Genomic DNA, 15,917 nt, shown 5'->3' on the forward strand with positions numbered 1-15,917 from the left:
ACGTGACCAGAATCCGTGACGTTACATGGCTACGTAAGCGCGCAACGTGACCATGTGATCTACGCACATGCGTGGAGTAGTGATGTGACCTGGCCACTCCCCCAGCCGGTTTTTAAAGCGGATTGCCATATTCCCGGTTCTCTCTCTTCTCTCCTCTCTTCTTCTCCACGCACATGTCTCTCCCACAGGCCTGTGCACTCTGTCCCTTTAACTCTAATAAACTCTTATAAGCGGATTCTGTCGTGTTTCGTGACACTTCCTTGCAGGGTAAGAACACAACGCAGCTAAATAACTAACAACTGGATGTCCACATGCAGAAGATAGGAACTAGATCCCTACCTCTCACGTGGTACAAAAGTCCACTCCAAATGGATCAAAGACCTTAACATAAGACCTGAATCTCAGCCAGGCCTTCAATCCCAGCACTTGGGAGGCAAAGGTGGGCAGATCTCTGACTTCCAGGCCAGCCTGGTCTACAGAGCAAGTTCCAGGATAGCCAGATACCCAGAGAAACCCTGTCTCAAGAAACAAAACAAACAAATGAAAGGACCTGAAGCTCTTAACTGCAAGAAGGAAGCCAAGAAAAGACAGCTGAAGACACAAATATGATAGAAGCAAGAACTTTCCAGAAGCACAGGACACAATAGCAAGAGTTAAATATGGTATGTACTCACTCATAGGAGGATACTAGATGTGGAACAAGGATGACTGGACTGCTGCTCACATCACCAGTGAGGCTATCTGGAAAACAGGACCCAAGAAGGACACAGAGATCACCCAATGATGGAGAAATGGATGAGATCTACATGAGCAGCCTGGACGTGAGTGGGAGCAATGAAGGGCGAGGGTCGAGGAAAAGAGAGCGGGAGATCCCAGCTAGATCAAGAAAAGAGAGGGAGAACAAGGAATAGGAGACCATGGTAAATGAAGAACACATGAGAAAAGGAAGAAACAAAGTGCTAAAGAGGCCCACAAAAATCCACAAAGATAGCCCCACAAAAGACTGCTGGCAATAGTCGAGAGACAGCCGGGACTGACCTACTCTGGTGATGGGATGGCCAAACACCCTAATAGTTGTGCCAGAAACCCCATCCAAGGACTGAGGAATCTAGATGCAGACATCCACAGCTAGGCCCCGGGTGGAGCGCTGGGAGTCTAATTAGTGAGAAAGAGGAGGCTTTATATGAGCGAGAATTGTTGAAACCAAGGTTGGATAAAGCACAGGGACAAATAGCCAAACGAATGGAAACACATGAACTATAAACCAAAGGCTGAGGGGCCCCCATCTGGATCAGGCCCTCTGAATAGGTGAGACAGTCGATTGGCTTGATCTGTTTGGGAGGCATCTAGGCAGTGGTACCAGGTCCTGGGCTCATTGCATGAGTTAGCTGTTTGAAACCTGGGATTTATGCAGGGACGCTTGGCTCAATCTGGGAGGAGGGGACTGGACCTGCCTGGACTGAGTCTATCAGGTCTATCTCAGTCCTCGGGGGAGACCTGGATCTGGAGGTGGTGGGAATGGGGGGTAGGCTGGGGGGAAGGGGAGGGGGGCAGGAAGGGAGGGAACAAGGGAATCTGTGTCTATTATGTAGAACTGAATAGTATTGGAAAATTAAAAAAAAAAAATGGGAAGCACCCTTAGTCATTAGGGAAATCCAACCCCAAAACACCTTGAGATCAGTCAGAGGTAAGCATTAAGAAAAGAGGAGCAAAGGACTTGAGTCACCTCTGGCTCAGCAGTTAGGAGCACTTGCTGCTCTTCCAGAGAACCACAGTTTGGTTCCCAGCACCCACAGCAGGCAGCACACAACCTCTTGTAACTCCAGCCCCAGGAGACCCAATGCCTTTTTCCGCCCTCTCCAGGCACCTGCACATATGTGACATATACACGCACAGACACATTAATAAACGTAAAATTAAATATTTTAAAAAATAAAATAAAAAGCAAAGCCATCAAATATTGGCAAGGATCTGGAAGGGAAAGGGAAACCTTGGTCTCACCATTATAGAAACGAACATGGAGATGGCCCCAAATGCTAGATCTAGAATTGCTACAGCACTCTTCGGTGTATAAAGAATCAACGCCAGCATATAGAAAGATCACTCATAGGGTAAAAACAATGGCCGTGTAAGCAAGATCACCTCAGTTCAATCCCCATGACCCAGACCGGAAAGAGAAAACCAACTCCCAACCTATACACACACACACACACACACACACACACACACACACACACACACACGTGCGCGCACTCACATTTTTTAAATCAGCATGTAATAGACACACACTCAAACTCATATTTGTTGTGTTACTATTGTTTGGGGTATGTGTGTCACTCTTATATGTGTGTGTATTTGTTAACAAATCACATATTAAAAAGAAAAAAGAGCTCATGTCAACAATTTAATTTGCAACTCAAAGCCCCAGCAAAAGAAGCCTCACAGTTTGGGCCATGATTTCTTGGATTACTACTTGCAGTGTAGACAACAGAAACAACATACAAGCAGGAAGACTTCGAACATTGTAACTTGGGGCTGAGGAGGTGTAGCAGTGGTAGGGTGTGTACAGAGCATGTGCAAAATCTCCAGTTCAAGAGGGCAGTGGTGGCACGCACGCCTTTAATCCCAGCACTGGGAGACAGAGCCAGGTGGATCTCTGTGAGTTCAAGGCCAAGCTGGGCTAGACAGTGAGTTCCAGGAAAGGTGCAAAGCTACACAGAGAAACCCTGTCTCAAAAAAAAAAAAAAAGATCTCCGGTTCAGTCTCCAGCATGGAGGAACACACAGATACATAATTAAAATTCATGACCCTCAAAGCACACAGCATGGTGAAAAAGCAAGTTATGGAATGGGAGAAGACGTTTGCAAATCACATTGGAAAGAGACTAATATAGAGAATATAATTTTCTTTTGTTTTGGTTTTTTCAAGACAGGGTTTCTCTATGTAGCTTTGCGCCTTTCCTGGAACTCACTGTCTAGCCCAGGCTGGCCTCGAACTCACAGAGATCCACCTGACTCTGCCTCCCGAGTGCTGGGATTAAAGGCGTGGGCCACCACCGCCCGGGCAAGAATATAATTTTAAGAGGGCTGAAGAGATGGCTCAGTGGTTAAGAGCACTTGTTATTGAAAAGTTTCTATGTTCAGTTCCCAGTACCCACACGGTAGCTCACAACCATCTGTAACTACAATTCCAGATGAGGATCAGGCATGTACATGGTGCACATACATGCATGAAGGCAAACCATTTACACATAAAATAATATTTTTTAAAACAGTATAGATTTTAAATGTTTAGAATTCAACAAATACTTCCATAAGTAGTGATCAGATTTGAGTAACTACATGAAGAGATACCCAGCACCATTAGAGAACCCCAAGTCAATGGAGAATGAGTTTCTATCTCTCACCCATTAGAACAGCCACTACCAAAACAACAAGAACTAACAGGCACCGGTGAGGATGTAAATAAATGACCCTTGTGCACTGGTGGTGGAAATATGAAATGATGGAGTCACTATGGAGACCAGTATGACAGCTTAAATAGACATCATAAGATCCAGCTCTGATGGTTCATATTGATTTTCAGCATGACACAACCGAGGAGAATCACCTAGAAAGAAAGGCCAATGAAAGACGGTCTTTATACAGTACGTAAAAGAATTGGATCTCAAAGTTATCTGTAGGCTGTCATTCCTTACAGCATCATTTCCAATGTCTAAGAGGTAGGAGCAACCTTGTCCATTGGTGGACAAAATGTGGAATACATGTATAGTGCAAATTATTTGTCCTTGGGGGAAAAAGGACATCCTGACACAGGTTCCCAAATAATACACTTTGAGAATATTATGCCAATAAAAGTAAGTTGACTACAAAAAACAAACATTGTATGAATCCACCTATCTGAGGGACCTAGAGTAGCCAAACTCACAGAAACAGCAAGCAGTGGGGCTGAGGAGATGGCCCCTTGGTAAAGGACTTTGTCATGCAAACATGAACACCTGTGCTGTGGGATGTCCTGTATGTCCTGTGGGAGGCCGTTCTTGGGTTCCTCGTAGCTTTACCCAGCAGGTCCGCATAGAGGATGATCAGAACCACAGGCCTGAGTGCAGGTGTCTGAGATGGTCTGCACTTGGCTGTGCTGGGGGATGGTCTGTATGGCAAATGTGTTGCTCTGATTGGTCAATAAATAAAACCTGATTGGCCGTGGCTAGGCAGGAAGTATAGGCGGGACTAACAGAGAGGAGAAATAAAAGAACAGGAAGGCAGAAGGACTCACAGCCTGCAGCAGCCGCCAGGACAAGGAAGATGTAAAGTACCGGTAAGCCACAAGCCACGTGGCAAGGTATAGATTTGTGGAAATGGATTAATTTAAGCTATAAGAACAGTTAGTAAGAAGCCTGCCACGGCCATACAGTTTGTAAACAAAATAAGTCTCTGTGTTTACTTGGTTGGGTCTGAGTGGCTGTGGGACTGGCAGGTGACAGAGATTTGTCCTGACTGTGGGCAAGGCAGGAAAACTCTAGCTACACACCTGAGTTTAGATCTCCAGCCCCTGTGTGAAAAAGCCAGGTGCTAAGCACATCTGGAATCCTCAGGCTGGAGACAAAGGCAGGAAGATCCCTAGAGCTAGCCAGTGTCGCTCAAGAGTGGGGCTAGCCAGCAAGTCTATCTCAGTCAATCAACAAGCTCCAGGCCCAGCACGAGACCCTGTCTCACAGAATAAGGTGGAGGGGTTGCTGAGATGGCTCAGTGGGCAAGAGCAAATACTGCTCTTCCAGAGAACTCAAGCTTGGTTCTAGCAACCCTGTGAGACAGCCCACAACTGCCTGAAATTCTAGATCCAAAGCATCCAATACCCCAGGCCTCCCAGGCCTCCACAGGCACCTGCCCTCTTGGGACCATAACCTCTTTCTTTCTCTCTCTCTCTCTCTCTCTCTCTCTCTCTCTCTCTCTCTATCTCTCTCTCTCTCTCTCACGCACGCACGCACGCGCACACATTAAAAAAATAAAATCTTTTGAAAAGAAAATGTGGATTACAGTGGAGAAAGAGGAAACACTGGACATCAACCTCTGGCCTCCACCCCACCCTCACTACACACACACACACACACACACAATTGTGGCTGCCAGGGGCCAGGAAAGGGGAAAATAGGAAGTTGCAGTGTTCACTAGTGTCAAAAGCTAAGCATATGATGAAGCCTTAAGGCAAAGGGAAAAGGAGTATATCTACAGAGAAGATCTTTAAATATGCATGTAATCAACATTAAGAGAGGTCCTATGTGTAGAACCCTTCAAAGCAGAGACGAGATGCAATCATGCACAGAGCACAAGTTATGTGAAGACTGAGTCCTCAGAAATCTCCAAGCCCTGAAGAGCCTCTGCCCCATCCAGAACTACAAGCACCTGCCAAAGGGACTTCTGACCTCTACAGCAGTGGAAATACACCTTTTCTGTGGCTTGACACATACAGTCTGTGGCATTGTTATGGTTGCTCAAGTGACTTGAACGAGTGTGAGTTTCAGGTTGCAAGATGAACGTTATTGGTGTGTACTGGCCAGCGGCCAATAATATAGTTAGTACCACTGTACCACACACTGAGTGAGTGACTGGTAACCAGTAAGTAGTAGTGACTTTTAACTCTCTGTGACCAAAACATCTACTTGAAGCAACTCGAGAAGAATGGTTTATTTGGGTTCTTTTCAGGGTGTTTCAGTCCATTGTCACAGAAAGGCATGGGGAAATGTGTTTGTCTGGGCAGAGGCACCATGTGGTGAATGCTGGTCGTGTGTTGAGTATAACTTCCAAAGACCCACCCCTGGCCTACTTCAGCTGCTCAGAACCCACCTCCTAAACGCTCTACAGACTCAAAGGGCACCACCAGCTGAGAGGCAAGCATCTAAAACGAGCTCGTAGAGGACACTTCAGATTCAAAACATAGCCAATAACAAATGAAACAGATTTTTAACAGTTTTTTTCTTCTTTTTGGTTTTTCAAGACAGGGTTTCTCTGTGTAGTTTTGGTGCCTGCTCTACAGACCAGGCTAGCCTCGAACTCAGAGATCCACCTGCCTCTGCCTCCCAAGTGCTGGGATTAAAGGGGTGTGTCACCAACGCACAACAATTTTTTTTTAAAACCATAATTAAAATCAAAACCAAGCCAGACATGGAGGCATATACCTGTAGTGCCAGGTATTCAGGAAAAAGGTGGCATGGGAGCTCAAAACCAGGCTGAATAAAAGTAAGACCAGATCTCAAAAATAAATTAAAAGTAAAAATCGATGCTCCTTTCTGTGTCCAGGTGGTTTATGCTGTTCACTGAATTAAACTAGTTCCATGATTCAGTTCTATTTATTCTTCACTATATCCCCTGATTTCAAACCCAAGGCCAGGTGTCCAGGATTAGGATCTTGATGGTCTCCTGAATCTGCGTCACTGATAAAACTTCTCCTTCTGTAAAAGAGAACCTGAAAATCTTCTGAGAAGCTCTCCAAGCCATGCACAGTCATCCACAGGTGGGCCTGGATGTGAAGAGATGAAGCCATGTTCAGTGGGAATTAACAGAAACGGCTTGAGGCTTAACCCTACTGCTGCAGAATTTCGTCCGCTTGATGAGGTAGGTCGGCAGGCTGCAGAGGCTGCATCTGCCATGGATGCTGCAGCTCAGGGTTGCCAGGGGACCAGTATTCTCTGTCAGGTACCCACTCAGCAAGCATCAGTTGGAACCACTCATCCCAGTGCTGCAGAAAGGCAAAGTCTTTCCGGGCCAGTTGATTGACAGCCGGGGCCTGAGTAGAACCGTCTAAGGGTTGTACAGCCAAACCACTGTCCTCACTGGGATCCTGACATCTTTCTTGGATGGGGAGCCATAAAGGAGCCGGAGGATGGAAGGCCTCCAGTGCTGGAGCTATGACCGGTGATAAATGGCCATTAAACACGGAGGAACTTGGACGATCACCCCTTCCCTGTACAACCTGGGATGGCTGCGGTACTATGGTCCTTGATAACTGCTTCTGACCGCCCCTAGAGAGATCCAAAGGACTAGATTGTGGGTCAGGTGGAGAAAAGGCTGGTGTGACTGACAAGCTGCTGGGGAGAGTTGTAGAAGGAGGAGGTTGACCAGTAGTCTTCAGGGCAGGGCACTGGCTGTTCTGAGGCAGCTGAGCAGTTGCCTGAGTACCCTGTTGGGTGTCTGGGTGCCGAGCTCTCCGATTCTGAAACCATATCTAAAACACATACACACATATACAAAAAAAAAAAAGTCCTGAATAGCAGAAGTCATTCCACCTGATTCTTATGATTTGCTAAGCAAAATGACAAGGGGACAATGACCAAACCCTTCCAATGCAGGTTCTTGGTACTTCACTTCCTCCAACTAGACCCCACATTCCACATCTCTACCACTGCCCAACAGCCCCTTCATATTTTGAACAGATTCTTTGCAGCGACTAGCTCAGAGGTCTTCGGATCTAATGAGCTCTGGGAACACCTCATCTCCCCAACACACCTGGAGATGACTTCACTAATCTTCAGTGTTTCTCAACCTAATTAAGTTGACAGTCAAGATTAAGTAAGTCACGGCACATGGCTCTAGGTAAAATAACACCATGGTTGAAAAGTTAGAAGTTTAGGATCCACCCCTCTGATTCCCCACACTGATTCAGGAAAGAAGTTCTCAAAAGCAGGGTGAATGTCTGCCCACCAAGGAGCATCTAAGAACATGGAACTCCCAGAAGGCATGGAAACAATGGCTGATGGGATTATCTAAGGACATGCTTCAGAAGCACGCTATCAATCTCCACAATATACAAAGAACAGGGATTCTCTATACAGGCAGTGTTCTAAATTTCTCTGGTTACACTCAGAGGTGAGCTGAGGGCTGGGTATGCAGGCATCCCATGCCTAGAAGGTCTGGATGCTAACTAATATCCTAATACATAGGACAATGCCCTCATCCTCTGGTACTACATTTCCAATATTTTTGAGGGCTAGAAATACTAGCAAAGACTGTGTTCTCAAAACAGGTGTGAATTCCAGCTTTCCCAATCTTCCTTTTTTTCCTCCTTCCTTTCTTCCTCCTCCTTCCCTCCCTTCTTTCTTTCCTGTTTTGTTGTTGTTGTTGTTTTGTTTTGTTTTTGAGACAGGGTTTCTCTGTGAAATAGTCTTGGCTGTCCTTCGGCTCACAGAAATCCGCCTGCTTCTGCCTCCTCCCAAGTGCTGGGATTAAAGGTGTGAGCCCTGCTAGCTGTTATTTCTTACTTCCTATGCTTCCACAGGTCTGATGAGACTCTCCAGAGTGTCGCTTACAACATCAAATGTCTACATCCCATCTCTAGAGCAGAGGGGACACCCCCAAATAACCCGCGTTTGTCCAGCAACAGCTCAGGAGGAAAGCAGCTAGCAGTAAGAACAAATAGGCTGTCAGAGACAGAGAACCCGTGCAACATACATGAATTCTGGATTCGGGGATGCCTGTTTCTTGAGCCAGCTTCTCCCTGGTAACAATCCCAGGGAATCGGTTAATCTTGAAAGCTGCAATTAGAGTATCAACCTGCGCCTTTGTAAACTGTGTCCGGCTCCTCCCAGGTTCTTTAACTAAAGAAAGCATAGACACACATCAGGGTTTGCAAGTCAGTTTTCACATTCAAACTTGAAAAGAAAAAAAAAAACACCAACATGTTGAATATTGTTCTGACCACTTTTACTCTTAGAATATGCTCCACCCACCCCATACCACCAAGGAACTCCTTAACCTATCTTGTCCCTGAGATGAAACTCCAGAGGTGACAAGATACAGCATCGCTAAACAGCAGTGGAAATAAAGGGAAGCTTTTCTTGCTGTAGCCCAGGCTAGACTCAAACTCTCTAAATAACCAGAGATGACCTTGATCTTTCTTTCTTTCTTTCTTTCTTTTTTTTTTTTTTTTTTTTTTTGGTTTTTTTCGAGACAGGATTTCTCTGTGTAGTTTTGGTGCCTGTCCTGGATCTTGCTTTGTAGACCAGACTGGCCTTGAACTCACAGAGATCGCCTGCCTCCTGAGTGCTAGGATTAAAGGTGTGTGCTACCACCCGGCTGACCTTGATCTTTCTTGATACTCTAACTTTCCCCTTCCATGTCTGGGTCACAGCTACCACACCCAGTGAGACAAAGTTTCTGTCTCTGACCTGAGCATGCTCAGAATATGCTGTAGTTGGTCCCTGGCCTCAGCTTTCTCTACAGAATATTTCTCCATAACACACAGTTGTTTATACTCCCAAAGAAATCAATGGAGGGGTTCTATTGGAACTTGTGGGTCTTACCTTTAGGTTTATCCCGTCCCTGGGCTTGGCTGTCTTCAAAGCAATATTCAAACTCCACTTGTTTCTGTATTTTTCTGTGCTTCTGAAACCAAGTCTATGTGGAGAAAGAAAACGAGAGGAAACAGGATGCAGCTCAGTCCAGATCACTCCAAACTGATCTTGGGCATATGCCCTTGAGACCATGTCCATAAGAGAGGGTATAATTCAGTTATTGTTATTGTTAAGTTTATCTAAAATACAGGAAATTCTACACTCATCCTCACTCTTGCTCCCCAAACCTCTGCCATGCACGCACGCACGCACGCACGCACGCACGCACGCACGCACGCACGCACGCACACCTCATATTTGTTAAGCAGGTAAAGTATTCAATGCTAATTTCTAATTTCTTGGCCCCCTCTTCTTAGCAAATATTATTTCACAATGTGCAATACATATGGACTTAATCTTTGAAAATAATTCCGAGCCAGGCAGCAGTGGCACACGCCTTTAATCCCAGCACTCGGGAGGCAGAGGCAGACCAATCTCAATGAGTTTGAGGCCAGCCTGGTCTTCAGAGTGAGTCGAGGACAGCCAGGGAGGACAGCCAGGGCTGTCAGCATTTAGGCTTCTGTGTTGGCCTGCCCTTAGGGTCCTGACAGGATATAACCTCAGCTGCAGCCATTAAGAGCAGAGTTATTTCTGAGTATTTTCTTTGGACAACCTGATAATTCCCTCTAACCTTGTCTGACCTTAATGGCAACCATTTCTAGGCTGAGTTGCTAGACATACGCCTTAAAATCCTAAAACACCAATTCCAAGCTGTGTTCTCAAAGGCTCTTCATGTTTTCCAGATTTGGTATTCAAAATAAGTTTTCAAATTAAAGCCTTATGAACAGCTGGAAGCTTCCAACTAATGAGAAGAGATAAATGTCCTCAAGAGCCACCAACACCCTACAAGGTTCGGAACTTTTCCATCAGTCCCAGTCTCTTGGGTACCTGCCACCAGGTGTGCCCACATAGAACATTTCATTAGTTTGACTCTCTCGGGTACCCAGCCACCAGGTGTGCCCACATAGAACAATGTCATTAGCATTATTGTGTCAACCATCTCCCATACCTGGAGAGTTTATCAGGATAGAAGAAAATTTTCCTCTCTCCAGGATTTCCAAAGTTCGAGTCATTATACCAAATATGCATCAAGGACAGAAGCTTGAACTCACTTCCTCACCTCGAAAAGTTTAAAGGTTTCTCTCCACTCGTTTAAACATCAAACCACTTGACAAAAACTACACAATGTACTACTCCAGCTCATCTTGGTCTACCCCATCAGCAATTTTATGAAAATAAAACCATATAGCATTTTACACAGTGCTTTTATGTAAAAGACATTTGAGATTATAGACGAGCCAGAGGAGGAGGAGAGAGGAGGGGGGTAAGAAAAAGAGGAAGCAGAGAAAGAGCTATGGTGGCATACCTTTAATCCCAGACTGGCAGAGGCAGAGGCAGGCAGTTTCAATAGTTGTAGGCCCTGGCTAGCTTGGGCTACAGAGTGAGACTCCTGTACACACCTTTAATCCCAGCATTCACACTCCAGAGGCAGAGGCAGGCAGATCTGAGTTTGAAGCCAACCAGGACAGTGAGTTCCAGGACAGCCAGGGCTACAGAGAAACCCTGTCTCAGGGGGGAAAGAAAGAATAAAAGGATAGAAGATGACAGTGGAAAGAACAGTGAGGATGCCCAGAGGGAATAAGAGAAGGAATTCAGAGAGGATGATTCAGATAAAAGCATTTAATTAATTTAGAACTATTAATAAATAAGTGAGAAAAGAATAAAGGAGAAAAAAGTAGTAGCCTACAAACCAGCTATTTTCATGAGGTCTCAACTTCCCTATTTTTTCACAGATGGTAATTTCATTCCTTAAAGGTTCTACATTACTAAGCTGATGACATAATTTCTTATATTCTGTAATTCTCTCGATACTGGTTACATTACCCGCTATGTGGGAAACGGTGAGCTGGTTATCCTTTCCAACAGTGCAGACTCACAACCAATATTTCCTTCCAATAAAACATATGCAGCATTTCTGTTTTATCTTCCCATTACATATGGAATAAACTTAGCAAAATATAGCCCATCTATGAGAATCGCCCGAACTTAGCCTAGCTTTGCTCTTTTTTGTGTTTTAAAAATGGTCCGAAGGAGCCAAACCATACAACAGCACCCACATGGAGGTTTATTGAGGGGAGTAAAGTGGGCAGAGGCCAGTCCCTGGGGACGAAAGAAAGAGACGGGACGTGTACAAGGCCCATCTTTTATTTTTTTTATTTTATTTATTTTTATTTTATTTATTTATTTATTTATTTTTGGTTTTTCAAGACAGGGTTTCTCTGTGTAGCTCTGTGCCTTTCCTGGAACTTGCTTTGGAGACCAGACTGGCCTTGAACTCACAGAGATCCGCCTGGCTCTGCCTCCCCGAGTGCTGGGATTAAAGGTGTGTGCCACCACCGCCCAGCAAGGCCCATCTTTTATAAGGAAACATCGAATGTGCACAGCGTGCACTCTTAGTGGCTGCAGCTAAGGTCTATCCTGTCAGGACCCTAAGGACAGGCCAGTACAGATGCCTAAATGCTGACCTCTTCACCTTTACTCCAAAAAACAGGCTCTCAACCTAACACCTACCATAATTTGAGACTCTGAGATGCCCAGTTCCTTAGCCAAAAGTCCCCTGGTAGCTAAATCCGGATTGGGATTCTTTTGAAACCATGCACGAAGAGTGTCCTTTTGCTTCTGGTTCAGAACTATTCTCCTTCTTCGGACTTCTTTTCCCAGTAGGCCTAGCAAAGAACCACAGACAAAGACGTGAGATGGACATCTTTCCTAGCATGAACTCCTGCTTTGTCTGCTTCATGCTGAAGGCCCAGACACATGGGGATGACTCTGTGCTTTTACTTTAGGGATATATCTGAAGCCAAGCCAATAAGGACATGCACAGGTATAAACATAGATTTTAGAAAAAAAATGATAATCATGTTAGACTAAAAATAAGAAATGACAGAAATTCCACAATAGTGCATGAAAACATAGCCATGAGAACTAGAACATGCAAATTAATGAAACAAGTACATTTTTTTAAAATTGAAAGGTTAAATTAGATTATTATACAAAAGTTGAACTTTGGGATAAATGACATATTTTAATAAAATGAAATACTGGGTACTTAATTTTCTCTTCATCCAAAGTGTCAACTTTAAAAGTCTTAAGTAGAAGCCTCTTTTGTAAGAGCCCTAGCTGGCACTGCAAATTGGAAGTTCCAAGAATTTCAAAATGCTCATCCATCTACCCACCCAAATTGTCACCAAAACCCAGCTCTCTCCCTCTCCCTCATACAATGTAAAAATCACAATTATGGCCGGGCGGTGGTGGCGCACGCCTTCAATCCCAGCACTTGGGAGGCAGAGCCAGCGGATCTCTGTGAGTTCAAGGCCAGCCTGGGCTACTAAGTGAGTTCCAGGAAAGGCGCAAAGCTACACAGAGAAACCCTGTCTCGAAAAACCAAAAAAAAAAAAAAAAAAAAAAAAAAAAAAAAAAAAAAATCACAATTATGATATAAAAGTCCTGAGGTTTGGGGAAACAAAGGAGGCCTTTGGCACTGTCACAGGAATAAACAAAGATAGAACATACCAAAAGGGCAGCTTAGATCCATACTGGAGTCACCAGGATCCCACGAGGCAAGTGACCCAACTGCGCTGCTCACAAAGACACAGGGTTTAATCACAGCCCACAGTGGCCCACCCATCCCTTAAATACCTGTTGCTTTAATCCCTCATTAAATATGCAACAGCACTGTGGCAAATCTTGATTGTCAACTTGATTGGATTAAGAGGTTGCCGGGAGATTAGTGGAACCGCCTCTGGGTGTGTCTGGGGTGCTTCCAGAGGAGATTAGATCACGAGCTGAGCTAATCACAGGTTTAACCCTTGGGTGGACTGACACTCAGAAGACTCTTAACAGGTGATGAACTGTGAAGGCAGAGACTCCTTTGGAGGGCGGCTAAGACTGTGTGACTTCAAAGGAGAGGCGTGGCCCTGCTGCATTCCTGTCACCCTCTCTCTCTGCTACCAGATCTCCAGGATAAACAGCCTGAGACTCACTGTCTTGATATGCTGCCTGATCAGATCTACAGCAGTGGACCCCAGTGACCACAGAGAGACCTCTGAACCAGTGAGCAAGAAATGAATTCTCCCTTCCTCAGCCTGTCTCTCTGGGCCACCTGTTAGAGCAATGTAACTTGGACTAACAGAGCCACATAGGAGGACTTTGAAGTAATTACTTACACAAACAAGTTGAATTTGGAGAAAAAGTACAGACTCTGCTGGGTAATTCTGCATCTATCCTAATGCCTTTCCATGTATGGTTTTATTTCTGAGCTCTCTAGATTATATCTGTATATTATTTCATCTTCTTCATCTTTTGCTGTGCTCAGGATGGAACCCAGTCTCAAACAGCTAGGTAAATGCCCCAAGCTACAGCCTCAGCTAGCTCCTACTATTCATTTCGGTTGTTTTATTTCCTAATTACCTTGACGTGACCATATTCTTTAATATATTAGGAGTCTCCCCTTGTTTCATATTTTTCAAAATTTTCTCATCTTCTGAGGAAACACATTTAACTTCTTTATCCTGTCCTGGCTGATCTGTCTGTACATTCAATTGGCCAGCCTCAGCTCTCTAGTATACCGACTCAACCTTAGTGCAGGTGTGCGGCGAATGTACTTGGCACATGTGATTAAAGAGTAAAACTAGATGACTACACGTAAGGCAGACTATCCAGTATGGGTGGGGCTGGCTCAGTCAGGAGGAAGAAGAGAAAATAGAAAAGCTGGCACTCGCCTGGAGGACGTCAACAATGGAGAGCTAGCTGGCGGTGCAGCCCTGGCATGAGAGGGCCAGCCTGCTCCCCTCTTCTTCCCTGGCTGGCCCTGCTACTACACAGGTGGATGCATGTGCATTATATACACAAGCCTTATGAGCATGCATGTATACACACTCGCAAAATACTTTCATTTCCTTCTTTTATCCCATCATCATCTAGTACAAGATACATTAATAACGATTAACTTCAGAGGCCAGTGAGGGTAGGGAGGGGGTGCTTGTTGCCAAGCCCTGAGGATCTGAGTTCAATTCCTAGACTCCATATGGTAGGAGGAGAGAGCTAACTCCCACAAGATGTCCTCTGACCTCCACCTATACCATGGCATGAATGTGCCTGCCTTATACATACCTAAATAAATGAATGAGTAAATGAATAAATAACAACTTTATATACCCACATTCAATGTATGGTAAGAAGAGAATAAACCTCACCCAAGAACCTTGTCCTTCTGAGTAAATGTGTTCAGGGCGAGTTATAGAAAGTTAGAAATAAATATGACCTTGCTGCTGTCTTTTATTTACACCTAAGAATAGCTTAGACGAGGCATAGACATGCCAAGTTGGTATAGCTGTTATGTCTCTGTGGAAAGTAATAGTGGAATTAAAATTGCTAATGAGAAATCATTTCAGCTGTCCCTGCCGCTAAAGAAAAAGACAGCTCATGCTTTAGAAAGGCTGATCGGCTCAGGGCATCTGAGAAACAAACTGTCTTAGTTACTTTTCCAGCTGTGATAAAATACCCCGATGAAAAAGCAGTTTAAGAAAGGAAGGGTACATTCAGGCTCACAGTTCCAGGGCACAGTCAGTCCACCATGCAGGGCAGTCAAGGCAGCAGGAGCCTGAAGCAGCTGGTCACATTGTTTCCGAAGTCAGGAAGAAGACAGCCAAGGATGTTGCTGTTCAGCTAGCTTGCTCCTTTTCAGTGCAGTCCTGGACCCAAGCCCGAGTCCCAGGAATGGAGTGGCCTGTTTTGAAAGTGGGTCTTCCCACCTCCAATTAACCTAATCAAGATAACTCACAGGTGTGCCAGGAGGCTGACCTCTAAGTGAGCCCAGACCCTGTAGAGGCGATGATCACTTTAACCATCACACACATCTCCACCGATCCTATAAAGTCTAGGTATTCCACCAAGTTTTCTAGTTTGTTTTACATTATAGTCAGATGTTAATTTTTCAAAATTGTTTGCTGAACATTTAATATTGCCAATTTTCTATTGACTGCAGCCAAAAGTCACATTTCAATATGCACATATTGTTAAAAATGTGTTTTGTTGACAAGATATATTCTTGTGGCTTGGCATAAAATACATTGTTGTTTTCACTTAAAAAAAGTATTTATGATAACAAAGAAAAAAACAGACAATAAATTGGGAGCCCCTGTAGCTAAATGAAATCAGTTGCATTAATTAACCTTTATGGAGTGTGCTACAGATATCTCTGTATGATACCAGTGTTAGATCCAAAAAAGCCACGTGACTAAACTAATGAAAAAATGTGGGGGGGGGAGACTATCTAGACCCACAGGATCCTACACATATGGTAAAGTAAGGGAAAACCCAGTAGCCCCTGATCCCCCTACGCATTTGTAAATGAAGGAAAGATGGGGATCTAGCCGAGATGTTCTAGTCAGGCAGCAGAAATTACCTAATTAGGGGAATCGCATCTCAAACTGAAGGATGTGGAAAACATCTCTCCAGCAGCAACTTGGTT

At 44.6% G+C, this 15,917-nt stretch overlaps 1 protein-coding gene across 2 annotated transcripts; it reads right to left on the reverse strand.

The window, feature by feature from the left end:
- Positions 1-5,990: 5,990 nt before the first annotated feature.
- Positions 5,991-15,123, reverse strand: LOC102903355 (double homeobox protein B-like). Of its 2 annotated transcripts, XM_042284581.2 has the most exons (6): positions 14,996-15,121; positions 12,959-13,023; positions 11,957-12,111; positions 9,296-9,389; positions 8,445-8,590; positions 6,451-7,221 (listed from the first exon to the last, which is right to left on the reverse strand). In XM_042284581.2, exons 2-6 carry the CDS (start codon positions 12,978-12,980, stop codon positions 6,580-6,582), a joined length of 1,059 nt encoding a protein of 352 aa, XP_042140515.1. In that variant the 5' UTR covers positions 12,981-13,023; positions 14,996-15,121; the 3' UTR covers positions 6,451-6,579. The 2 variants fall into 2 exon arrangements, with proteins under 2 accessions (XP_006991697.2, XP_042140515.1); XM_006991635.4 differs by having other exon boundaries at positions 5,991-7,221; positions 12,959-15,123.
- Positions 15,124-15,917: the final 794 nt, after the last annotated feature.

Source organism: Peromyscus maniculatus, chromosome 9 (genome assembly GCF_049852395.1).
Source record: "Peromyscus maniculatus bairdii isolate BWxNUB_F1_BW_parent chromosome 9, HU_Pman_BW_mat_3.1, whole genome shotgun sequence".
Classification (NCBI taxonomy): Eukaryota; Metazoa; Chordata; class Mammalia; order Rodentia; family Cricetidae; genus Peromyscus; species Peromyscus maniculatus.

Bases quoted from the DNA above. Each gene is read 5' to 3' on its own strand.
- LOC102903355 (XM_006991635.4), bottom strand. From the start codon at position 13,073: ATGGGTGGGCCACTGTGGGCTGTGATTAAACCCTGTGTCTTTGTGAGC. The intron at 12,112-12,958 runs GTATGTTCTATC...GTTCTTTGCTAG, and splicing joins GGATCTAAGCTGCCCTTTTG to GCCTACTGGGAAAAGAAGTC. The intron at 9,390-11,956 runs GTAGGTGTTAGG...TTCTCCACATAG, and splicing joins TCTCAGAGTCTCAAATTATG to ACTTGGTTTCAGAAGCACAG.